This window comes from Mobula hypostoma, chromosome 23 (genome assembly GCF_963921235.1).
Source record: "Mobula hypostoma chromosome 23, sMobHyp1.1, whole genome shotgun sequence".
Taxonomy (NCBI): domain Eukaryota; kingdom Metazoa; phylum Chordata; class Chondrichthyes; order Myliobatiformes; family Myliobatidae; genus Mobula; species Mobula hypostoma.
The window spans coordinates 59,673,667-59,686,967 of NC_086119.1; the positions used below are offsets into that span (position 1 = coordinate 59,673,667).

The window sequence follows — 13,301 nt, forward strand, 5'->3', positions numbered from 1 at the left end:
TCTCCCGTTCTCTTCACCATTTACACCTCAGACTTCAACTACTGCACAAAGTCGTGTCATCTTCAGAAGTTTTCTGATGACTGTGCCAATAGTTGGATGCATCAGCAAGGGAGATGAGGCTGAGTACAGGGCTACGGTAGGAAACTTTGTCACATGGTGTGAGCAGAATTATCTGCAGCTTAATGTGAAAAAGACTAAGGAGCTGGTGGTAGACCTGAGGAGAGCTAAGGTACCAGTGACCCCAGTTTCCATCCAGGGGGTCAGTGTGGACATGGTGGAGGATTACAAATACCTGGGGATACGAATTGACAATAAACTGGACTGGTCAAAGAACACTGAGGCTGTCTACAAGAGGGGCCAGAGCCGTCTCTATTTCCTGAGGAGACTGAGGTCCTTTAACACCTGGATGTTCTACGAGTCTGTGGTGGCCAGTGCGATCATGTTTGTTGTTGTGTCCTGGGGCAGCAGGATGAGGGTGGCAGACACCAACAGAATCAAGAAACTCATTCGTAAGGCCAGTGATGTTGTGGGGATGGAACTGGACTCTCTGACGGTGGTGTCTGAAAAGGGGATGCTGTCCAAGTTGCATGCCATCTTGGACAACGTCTCCCATCCACTACATAATGGACTGGTCGGGCACAGGAGTACATTCAGCCAGAGACTCATTCCACCGAGATGCAACACAGAGCGTCATAGGAAGTCATTCCTGCCTGTGGCCATCAAACTTTACAACTCCTCTCTTGGAGGGTCAGACATCCTGAGCCAATAGGCTGGTCCTGTACTTATTTCATAATTTACTGGCATAATTTACATATTACTATTTAACTGTTTATGGTTCTATTATTATTTATTATTTATGGAGCAACTGTAACGGGATTAATAAAGTATGATTTTGTAATGCACCTCTGACGTCACTTCCGCCCGGAGAGGGCTAGAAGGGAACTGCTTAAAAGCCAGTGCCACAAAGTTTGAATAAACTAGTCTCGAGTGCGACTTACAGACTGCGTGTCGTTATTTCTAGCTCTGTGTGTAGCACATCGCTACGTTGGTCACTGCGACGGTCCAAACGGGATTTGGACCAAAGATGATCGACTCTTCTTCATCTGTTCACGCAGTTTCGCTAAAACTGCCGACTTTCTGGACGCTGCGACCATGCATGTGGTTTGATCAAGCAGAAGCCCAGTTCCAGATTCGGCAGATATCTTCGGATTCCACACGTTACTATTACGTGGTGAGCTCCCTTGACCAGGAGACAGCCGCACAGGTTGAGTATTTGATACAGTCACCCCCCAAAGAAGGCAAATATGCAGCATTCAAAGCGCTGCTCTTAGAAACCTTTGGCCTCTCACGGCGTGAGCGAGGTGCCCACTTGCTGCACCTGGACGGTTTGGGAGACAGGCCACCGTCAGCATTAATGAACGAGATGCTGGCCCTGGCTGAAGGACACAAGCCCTGCCTCATCTTTGAGCAGGCGTTCCTAGAACAACTGCCCGAGGACATACATCTGCTGCTGGCCGACGCAGATTTCAGTGACCCCCAGAAGGTGGCGGCCCGGGCAGACGTACTGTGGAAAGCCAAGAGGGAGAGCGGGGCGTCCGTTGGACAGATTACCAAACCACACGCCCAACAGCAGGCCCGACCAGGCCTAGCAATAGAGCGCACACAACCCAGAGGCAGGAGTGAGGAGGCCAATGAACAGTGGTGTTTCTACCACCAGCGGTGGGGCACAGGAGCCCGTCGTTGTCGCCCGCCCTGCAAGTTCCCGGGCAACGCCAGGACCAGCTGCCGCTAATGGCTACGGCAGCTGGCCACCAGGACAGCCTCCTGTACGTCTGGGACAAACAGTCGGGACGCCGCTTCTTGGTCAACACCGGAGCAGAGATCAGCGTCTTACCCCCGACGGGGTATGACACCCGCAACAGGGTGACGGGACCCACCCTGAGGGCCGCAAACGGCAGCAGGAATCTGACCTAAGGCACCCGCACAGTGCAGCTACAGTTCGGCGCCAGCCGGTTCGCGTGGGACTTCACACTGGCCGCCGTGGCCCAACCACGCCTGGGGGCGGACTTCTTGCGAGCCCACAGCCTGCTGGTCGATTTGCAAGGGAAAAGACTGGTCCATGCAAGACTTTCCAGACGTTCTCCCTGGGTGAAGCCAAGTTGCCGACCCCACACCTGGACTCCATCACGCTGTCTGACAACGAATTCACCAGAATCCTGGCGGCCTTTCCATCAGTTCTGGCACCGCAGTTCACGGCAGCCATGCCCAGACATGGAGTACAGCACCACATTCCGACCCAGGGACCACCACTCCATGCCCGCGTACGAAGGCTCTCCCCCGGACAAGCTCCGCCTGGCGAAGGAGGAGTTCAAGAGGATGGAGAAATTGGGGATCGTACAGCAGTCCGACAGCCCATGGGCCTCCCCCCTGCACATGGCACCCAAAGCAGCCAGGGGCTGGAGACCATGTGGTGACTATGCAGACTGAACGAGGCTACAACTCCAGACCGGTACCCCGTGCCGCACATACAGGACTTTGCAGCAAACCTGCATGGGGCAAGCATCTTTTCCAAAGTAGACCTCATCCAGGGCTACCATCAAATCCCGGTACACCCTGAAGACATCCCCAAAACAGCACTCATCACCCCGTTTGGCCTGTTCGGATTCCTTTGAATGCCGTTCGGCCTGAAGAATGCCGCACAGACGTTCCAGCGACTAATGGATGCGGTGGGACGCGACCTGGACTTTGTGTTCATCTATTCGGACGGCATCCTCATAGCCAGCAGTAGTCATCAGGAGCATCTGTCCCACCTCCGCCAGCTCTACTCCCGCCTGAGTGATTTCGGCCTCACGATCAACCCGGCCAAATGTCAGTTCGGACTCCGACACCATCGACTTCCTGGGCCACAGGATTACCAAAGACGGGGCAACACCTCTGCCCGCCAAGGTAGATGCGATCCGCCACTTCGCCCGGCCCAACACAGTCAAAGGCCTGCAAGAGTTCGTTGGTATGGTGAACTTCTACCACCGCTTCCTCCCCTCAGCAGCCCGTATCATGCGCCCTTTGTTCACCCTGATGTCGGGTAAAGGCAAGGACATTACTTGGGACGAAGAGGAAGTGGCTACTTTCGTTAAAGCCAAGGAAGCCTTGGCAGATGCCGCGATGCTGCTGCACCCCAGAATGGACGTTCCAACCGCCCTCACAGTGGACACACCCAACACAGCAGTCGGTGGGGCACTGGAGCTACTCATCGAGGGGCACTGGCAACCCCTGGCATTCTTCAGCATGCACCTGCGACCACCTGAACTCAAGTACAATGCCTTCAACCGGGAGCTGTTGGCACTATATCTGGCAATCCGGCATTTCAGGTACTTCTTAGAAGGCAGGCCGTTCACCACGTTCACAAACCACAAACCGTTGGCCTTCGCGTTCACAAAGGTGTCCGATCTCTGGTGGGCCCGCCAACAGCACATCTGTCCTACATCTCTGAGTACACGACGGACATCCAGCATGTCTCGGGAAAGGACAACGTCGTGGCGGACACACTCTCCAGACCAGCTATCCAGGCCCTGTCCCAGAGGGTGGACTACGCAGCACTGGCGGAGGCTCAGCAGGCAGACGACGAGATGCCCAGCTACAGGACCGCAGTCTCGGGTTTGCAGCTGCAAAACTTCCTCGTAGGCCCAGGTGAGAGGACCCTCCTGTGTGACGTGGCTACCGGCCAATCTCGCCCCATCGTCCCGGCAGCCTGGCGGCTGCAAGTTTCCAGCTCCATACATGGCTTGGCGCACCCATCTATCAGGACAACCGTCCGGATGGTCTCCAGCAAGTTCGTGTGGCACGGACTTCACAAACAGGTCAGTGAATGGGCCAAAACATGCACGCAGTGCCAAACGGCCAAGGTGCAGCGGCACACCAAGGCCCCGCCGCAGCAGTTCAAACCCACCCGCCGGAGGTTCGACCACATTCATGTGGATATCGTGGGGCCCCTGCCAGTGTCGTGAGGAGCGCAGTACCTCCTAACTATGATAGACTGGTTCACGAGATGGCTAGAGGCAGTCCCGCTCAACGACACCACCGCCGATTCCTATGCCTGAACGCTGATTGCAACCTGGGTAGCACCCTTCGGGATACTGGCCCACATTACCTCCGACAGAGGCGCCCAGTTCACCTCCAGCCTGTGGTCGGCTGTGGCCAGTCTGTTGGGAACACAATTACACCACACAACTGCCTACCACCCACAGTCGAACGGACTAGTGGAACGTTTACACCGTCACTTAAAATCGGCTCTGATGGCCCGCCTGAAAGGGCCTAACTGGGTGGACGAGCTTCCCTGGGTCCTGCCTGGAATCTGCACAGCACCCAAACAGGATCTGCACACCTCGTCAGCCGAGCTGGTGTATGGCACACCCTAGTCGTCCCAGGAGAGTTCATACCAGCCTCAAGGGAGCAACAGGAAGAACCCACAGCAGTCCTGGACAGACTATGCGAAAGGCTCAGCAATCTGGCTCCCGTACCGACTTCACAGCACGGACAGAGCCCGACCTGCGTACCCAAAGACCTGCAGAACTGTAAGTCTGTATTCATACAAAGGGGCGCACACTGGGCACCGCTACAGCGGCCGTATGAGGGGCCATTCAAGCTGATCAGTAACAACGGGTCCACGTATGTTCTGGACATTGGGGGAAAAGAGGAGGTTTTCACGGTGGACCGACTCAAACCTGCCCATGTGGACTTGACGCAGCCGGTCGAGGTTCAGGCACCGCGGTGCAGAGGCAGACGGCCCAAACAGAGACTGATCCAGACTGTGGGCATTGGGGGTGTATCGCCGGTTCTTGGGGGGGGTGGGGTATGTGGCGACCCACTTTCTACACAAGCGAACCGGCTCACAAAATAGCCCGCTCACGGGGAGAGACTTCTGTAATGCACCTCTGACGTCATTTCTGCCCGGAGAGGGCTAGAAGGGAACTGCTTAAAAGCCAGTGCCGTGAAGTTTGAATAAACTTGACTCGAGTGCGACTTACAGACTGTGTGTCGTTATTTCTAGCTCTGTGTGTAGCACATCGCTACACTTTCTCTGTAACTCAGTTTCTCAAGCCCCAGCAACCTCCTTGTAAACCTTCTCTGCACTCTTTCAACCTTATTATTATCCTTCTTGTAATTTGGTGACCAAAACTGCACACAATACTCCAAATTCGGCCTCACCAATGCCTTATACAACCTCACCATAACATTCCAACTCTTATACTCAATACTTTGACTTAAAAAGGCCAATGTACCAAAAGCTCTCTTTACGACCCTATCTACTTGTGACGCCATTTTTAGGGAATTTTGTATCTGTATTCCCAGATCCCTCTGTTCTACTGCACTCCTCAGTGCCCTAGCATTTACCTTGTATGTTCTACCTTGGTTTGTCCTTCCAAAGTGCAATACCTCACACTTGTCTGTATTAAACTCCATCTGCCATTTTTCAGCCCATTTTTCCTGCTGGTCCAAATCCCTCTGCAAGCTTTGAAAACCTTCCTCACTGTCCACTACACCTCCAGTCTTTGTATCATCAGCAAATTTGCTGATCCAATTTACCACATTATCATCCAGATCATTGATATAGATGACAAATAACAATGGACCCAGCACTAATCCCTTTGGCACACCACTAGTCACAGGCCTCCACTCAGAGAAGCAATCCTCCACTACCACTCTCTAGCTTCTTCCATTGAGCCAATGTCTAATCCAATTTACCACCTCTCCATGTATACCTAGTGACTGAATCTTCCTAACTAATGTCCCATGCAGGACTTTGTCAAAGGCCTTACTGAAGTCTATGTAGACAATATCCACTGCCTTCCCTTCATCCACTTTCCTGGTAACCTCCTCGAAAAACTCTAATAGATTGGTCAAACATGACCTACCATACACAAAGTCATGTTGACTCTCCCTAATAAGTCCCTGTCTATCCAAATACTTGTAGATCCTATCTCTCAGTACTCCTTCCAATAACTTACCTACTACCGACGTCAAACTTACCGGCCTATAATTTCCCGAATTACTTCTAGAGCCTTTTTAAAACAACGGAACAACATGAGCTATCCTCCAATCACCTGGCACCTCACCCGGAGATACCGGCATTTTAAATATATCTGCCAGTTCCCCTGCAATTTCAACCCTAGTGTTCTTCAAGGTCCAAGGGAATATCCCATCAGGTCCTCGGGATTTATCTACTCTGATTTGCCTCAGGATTGTGACTAGTGGTGTCCCACAAGGATCTGTTCTGGGACCTCTACTTTTCGTGATTTTTATTAACGACCTGGATGTGGGGGTAGAAGGGTGGGTTGGCAAGTTTGCATTCGACACAAAGGTTGGTGGTGTTGTAGATAGTGTAGAGGATTGTCAAAGATTGCAGAGAGACATTGATAGGATGCAGAAGTGAGCTGAGAAGTGGCAGATGAAGTTCAACCCGGAGAAGTGTGAGGTGGTACACTTTGGAAGGACAAACTCCAAGGCAGAGTACAAAGTAAATGGCAGGATACTTGGTGGTGAGGAGGAGCAGAGGGATCTGGGGGTACATGTCCACAGATCCCTGAAAGTTGCCTCACAGGTGGATAGGGTAGTTAAGAAAGCTTATGGGGTGTTAGCTTTCATAAGTCGAGGGATAGAGTTTAAGAGTCATGATGTAATGATGCAGCTCTATAAAACTCTGGTTAGGCCAGACCTGAAGTACTGTGTCCAGTTCTGGTCACCTCACTATAGGAAGGATGTGGAAGCATTGGAAAGGGTACAGAGGAGATTTACCAGGATGCTGCCTGGTTTAGAGAGTATGGATTATGATCAGAGATTAAGGGAGCTAGGGCTTTACTCTTTGGAGAGAAGGAGGATGAGAGGAGACATGATAGAGGTGTACAAGATAATAAGAGGAATAGATAGAGTGGATAGCCAGCGCCTCTTCCCCAGGGCACCACTGCTCAATACAAGAGGACATGGCTTTAAGGTAAGGGGTGGGAAGTTCAAGGGGGATATTAGAGGAAGGTTTTTTACTCAGAGAGTGGCTGGTGCGTGGAATGCACTGCCTGAGTCAGTGGTGGAGGCAGATATACTGGTGAAGTTTAAGAGACTAGTAGACAGGTATATGGAGGAATTTAAGGTGGGGGCTTATATGGGAGGCAGGGTTTGAGGATCGGCACAACATTGTGGGCCGAAGGGCCTGTACTGTGCTGTACTATTCTATGTCTATGTTATGTTAAGATAGAAGCACCTCCTCCTCTTCAATCTATGTAGGTTCCATGACCTCACTACTTGTTTGCCTTATTTTCATTGACTCCACGCCAATTTCCTTAGTAAATACAGATGCAAAAAACCCATTTAAGATCTCCATTTCTTTTGGTTCCATACATAGCCAACCACTCGGATCTTCAAAAGGACCAATTTTATCCCTTACTATCCTTTTGCTCTTAATATACCTGTAGAAGCTCTTTGGATTATGCTTCATCTTGACTGCCAAAGCAACCTCATGTCTTTTTTTGGCTCTCCTGATTCCTTTCTTAAGTTTTTTTTGCACCTTTTATACTCCTCAAGCACCTTATTTGCTCCCTGTTTCCTATACATGTTATACATCTCTCTCTTCTTCTTTATCAGAGTTCCAATATCCCTTGAGAACCAAGGTTCCTTATTCTTATTCACTTTGCCTTTAATCCTGACAGGAACATACAAACTCTGCACTCTCAAAATTTCTCCTTTGAAGGTCTCCCACTTACCAATCACATCCTTGCCAGAGAACAACCTGTCCCAATTCACACTTTTTAGATCCTTTCTCATTTCTTCAAATTTGGCCTTTTTCCAGTTTAGAACCTCAACCTGAGGACCAGATCTATCTTTATCCATGATCAAGTTGAAACTAATGGTGTTATGATCACTGAAACCAAAGTGTTCCCCTACACACACTTCCGTCACCTGTCCTAACTCGTTTCCTAATAGGAGATCTAATATTGCATCCTCTCTGGTTGGTACCCCTATATATTGATTTAGAAAATTTTCCTGAATACATTTTACAAACTCTAACCCGTCTAGACCTTTAACAGTATGGGAGTCCCAATCAACATGTGGAAAATTGCAGGAACAGTAGTGGGGATTTTGCGTAACATGGTAATTCCCACCAGTAAACAATGGTGTACATTTCAACCTTCAAAGAGCAGTAACAGGAACAGGAATTGGCGATTCAGTTGTTTGAATCGCCTTCCATTTATCAGCCTTTGTTTCTTATCGCATTGACACTTGCACCCAATGAATATCTACTAAGTTTTCCTCTTTAATATTTTCAACTGCCTTTACTGATTTTTTTTGTCAGGACAAGGTTAGGCTGATGAAAAAGCTCTAGATTTTTACTGCCGATTGATAAAGGATCTAGTGCTTTCCCAGCATAGATGGGAAGATGGGAAGATCTCCTTGGGAAGAACATCCCTGAAGAAGATGGGAGCGTTTGTCACGGAAACGTCAGTTAGAATTGATACCTGTACCTAGCTGGAAGCCCGAGAAGAGTTTATTCGTGTATGATTGATGTTTTTCATGTGAAAGCTGCTTTTATGATGCTGTATGCCTGTCACGTCTCTACAAGTAAATGCTTCGTCGCACTTGAGCATACATGTACTTGCGCATATGAGAACAAACTTTACTTTCAGCTTCATGCACCCTGGTGTATACAGCAACAAATTCATCTGAATCATAGATAATGAACAATGTAAAGCATCTGAGAAAAGAGGAAACGTTAATCTTTCTGGGCAATGGCTCTTCATTAGAACCGGAAAAGTGAGAGAATTGGCATGTTTTACATTACAGGAAAGGGAAGTGAGAAGTGGAGAGAATAAAGATAATGCCTGTGATAGGATGGAGACCAAGATTTCCCAAGTAACACACGTTAGCAATCGGGTGTCCATTCCTCCACTATCAACACTGCCCCCAACCGCATCTTCTCTATTTCAGACACGTCTGCCCTTACCCATCCTCCCGCCACTCTACCAGGGATAGGGTTCCTCTTGTCCTCACCTACCACCTCTCTAGCCTCTGCATCCAGCACATAATTCTCTGAAATTTCCATCACCTCCAATGGGATCCCACCACCAAGACATCTTTCCCTCCACCCCACTTTCTGCTTTCCACAGGGATTACTCCCTATGCGACTCCCTTGTCCATTCGTCCTTCCCCACTGATCTCCCTCCTGGCATTTTGTGTGTGTTGCTTAGCACCAGAATGTCAGGCAACATTTGAGGGCTACCCCCAGAACAACCCTGGGTGTGTTGGCAGTTAACGAACGACACATTTCACTGTATGTTTCGATGTACATGTGATAAACAAAGCTGAACTGGAATCTGCACCTGGATCTGAAAGATTCCTCAACTTACTTTCTGAAATTGTAAAATATGTTTTCTTCCCTATGGAAAATAACCTGTTATGTTCCAAATACACCCAAAGTCAGTTGGCCTTAAACATTCACTCTTCCTTAGTAATGGCAATTCAAATATGCACGGGCTCAACTAACATACTTGGCTGAAACTGAAGAGGAAATCATTTGCCTGCTGAAAAATATCTAAACACATCCTATTTAGCCCAGTCACATGTTTTACCTATAGATAATGCTGATAATATAGCTTAACACCCCAAGATATTTCACAAGTGTTAACAGACCAACAGCAACACAAAACAAAGGAGATGCTAGGCTGACTTAGCTTGGGGTCAAGATCGGCTCTAAGGATCTTGTAAAAGACAAAACGAAAGATAGGTAGGCAAGCAGGAGAAAGAGGGTGGGGATTCCAGAGCACTGGTCCTTCATAGTTAAGAGCATAAATGGCAGTGGTGAAAATAAGAATTGGAGCTGTTCAGGTAAGGTTGCCTATTTGGAAGAATTATTACTATAGAGGGGAAAGGTTTAAAAACAAGCAAGGGAATTTTCAAATGGAGCCATCAAAGGAAAGGAAGCTAATGCAAGTTAAGTGAACAGATAACTATAATTTTGCAAATGAAGGGATCCCCCTCAAACTATTGGATGTGCCCAAGTTAGAGGCCAAGGAACTGTAAGTTAGAAGCAATTATTCGAGCTGAGGCTCCCAAACTTCAGTGGTAGGCAGAATTATTGCAGAAGGTAATGAAGGCTAAGAGATTCCTGATCGTATATCCCTGAAAATATAATTCCACAGGCAGAACACTCATCAAAGAGCAGAAAATATCAGGTCTGTAAAATATCATGGTGCACTTGTAAACTCCTGGGAGAGACCCACACCTGAGAGAGAAATCCAGAGGATGGAAGGTACATAACAGTGAAGGACAGAAATCATTGGGAAGTGAATACAGTCAATTTCATACAGCACATACAGGCCCTTCGGCCCAAGTGACCATACTGATCAAAATGCCCCGTGCAAGCTGGCTTCATTTGCCAGATTCAGCCCAATAGCCAGAGGGCAGATAGGTATTTATATAATTGCTAAATTATATAAGTGCCTGATTCTAGAGGAAAGGATATAAATTATATAAGTGCCTGATTCTAGAGGAAAGGACATCATCAAGAGTATAGAACATTCTGAGGGGAAAAACCATCTTAAAATCAATGACACAGGCATGATTTACTTGATCACGATAGGTAGGATGTTTCTGAACACGAACAGATACAATATACCCAAGGTATCACAAAAATATGTAATAGATTAGGAAGCAGCCACCAGCCACTTAGTCTGTACCTGTTCTTTCAAAAACCTATTACTTATTCTTAACACAAACTCTTTTCTCACATCCTCACAAATTTATCTTTTAAGTAGTATTTATCCAATTTCTGTTTGAAGGCAAAAGTTAAAGGACAAAATGTCCAGTAGATTTGTAAATCTGAGCACCAAAAATTCATGAATTCTAAAATTCATGTTTAAAAGTAAATCATTGTGTAACTTCGGCATTTTCATTTAGCTTATATCTATACCCTTTCATTATCAGCCATTTAGTGCGCATGCGCCGGTCGTGCATGCAGCCTGGTACAGCCGTTCCGATCTATTCTTACTTTCTTCTTCTTACTTTTCAATTTATGTTATTTTTTGTATTTTTTTTCTCACGGTAACACGTCGAAGCCACACCCTCTCTAACATGCTGGTAGAGAGAGTTTTATTTGGGTTTTTTTTTTAGCGCTGGAAATGGTTACGTCCCGACACACGGGACAGAATCAAGGTCGCATTGTGTATTCCAGGGACCAGCTAATCCTGGCCGGTTTAGCAAGCAGAGCGGCGGACACTCCTGCTGAAATCCGGAGGAAAACACACAGAGGGGGATCACAAAGCCGAGGAAAGAGGACCGGTTCGAGACAACAGAGACCTTTAGAAAAGAGGAGTTCGGTGGGCAATACCGTTCCAGCTGACCGGAAGTGCACTGAGATCGGTAAGCGTAAAGGAGTTGCGTGCTTACTGATCTGGTTAACAACAGGTGGTACGATCGAGGAATGTGTTTGCAGACTGGATATTGAACTTTTTACTGTTGGACTTCGGCCACATTCCACCGTGATACAACACTTGTCGGCACGGGAGGTCGTTCCTGCCTGCGGCCATCGAACGTGCAGCTCCTCCCGTGGAGGGTCAGACACCCTGAGCCAATAGACTGGTCCTGGACTTATTTTCCATCTGGCATAGTTTGCATTTTGTTGTTTGATTGTTGGGGGGTTTGTATTGCTATACTTACACTCTATTCTTGGTTGGTGCGGCTGTAACGAAACCAAATTTCCCTCGGGATTAATAAAGTATATCTATCTATCTATTCCTCCAATAAAATACTGTTCTTAAATCTTACGATTTATGCACCTCATAAAATTGCTCTTGATCTTGAAGACAAACAGAACTATATATATATAAAATAAGGAAGCAACATACCTGGGAAGAAGGAATGGATCCCATTGGCTTGAAGCTTCTGAATTAGTTTAGGGTGGATTCCTGGAACATCCTCAAGTCCTATAAGATTCTGTTTGATATCTTTGTTGACCAATGTAGGTTTGGAGAGCCACTGCGGTAAAACACGCTGTACCTGTGGGTAAAATGGTATATAGTTTGTGAATGAAGACAAGGAATACAGAGAATAAAACATTATCCAATTCATCATTTACCTCATTCCAGCATTACCATTAATCTCCAGTTCAAGAGGGTTCAAGTACATGACGTGCTAGATAAGTTGAGGGAAATTGTGTTGCCATTCTGTGAAAATTAGTGTGATCAAGACAACCATGCACATTCTATGTTGCCCACTTCAAATACTCTCAAAACAGGTAATATATATATAAATTACATTCACAGTACAGTCCTTTCTATGTTTTGTAATAGAAGTAAATACTAAAATGAAATTCATAACAAAATCTCTCTCCCGTACCAGTTCCCAGGACAATCACAGCATCACTAAACACACCAACCTATCACCATTCCCAGGACATAAACAGCATGGCTTAAGAGCTCAATATACTTCTCCTATCATAACTCTCAGTAAAGACGAGATAAAGACAGAAAAACCTCCTGCACACTGAAGTTGGTTAACGGCAATGGCAGGAAATATGAGCCTTGGATTTACCAGGAAGGGACAGTATGTTTTACTATGGTGTGCAAGTGTTTGCAATAAAAGGAATTAAGAGTCAATAAACTGGAATATGAGATCAGGACAACACAATGATTCAGGAAAGGGGAAGGTTATCTGAACACTGTTCCACGGGAAGGCAAAAGACATAGGATGGTGACTCTGAACGTGGCACGTACGTGAATCCAAAAGACAGCACTACAGCCTCAGCTCTGCAGCTCTGCATTTGTCCGATAGGTGCTCAATTCTAACAGAGCAAACACTGCAGGGAGAATGAGCAATCTAATCATAGAATAATGATACAAAGGCCATTCAAGTTGGGTGACTGAAAACCAATATAGCAGCGACAAGGTATAATACAAGTAGGGTCTTCATTGCACGTTTCCTCAAGGCTGGAGAATAAATTTGAAGGGAAAGATTCAACTTTCATGGCCTACATGAGAGCCAATAGAATATATAACCAACAGAGTGATCTTGCTATCCTTGTATACCAACAATAGACAGTTAATATGCAGATACAGCAAGCAACCAGAAAAGGCAAAGGATATCTTGGCTTATCTGCAAGATCATTTGAGTAGAAGAATCAGGCCATCTTACTGCAATTATATAGGGGCCTGATGCACTTGGAACATTATTGACAGATTTGTTCTCCATAAAACGAAAGGAAATATTTGCAATATAACCAAATTGATTCTTGGATGGGTTATAGGATGGGATGTTAGAAC

General features: G+C 46.9%; 1 protein-coding gene across 1 annotated transcript in view; it reads right to left on the reverse strand.

The window, feature by feature from the left end:
- ddx51 (DEAD (Asp-Glu-Ala-Asp) box polypeptide 51) overlaps positions 1–13,301 on the reverse strand; it is a 73,556-nt gene that overhangs the window by 44,184 nt on the left and 16,071 nt on the right. Inside the window, exon 4 of the mRNA XM_063031374.1 lies at positions 11,889–12,039. Within this exon, the coding sequence (XP_062887444.1) occupies positions 11,889–12,039 (151 nt within the window). The remainder of the gene's footprint in view (positions 1–11,888; positions 12,040–13,301) is intronic.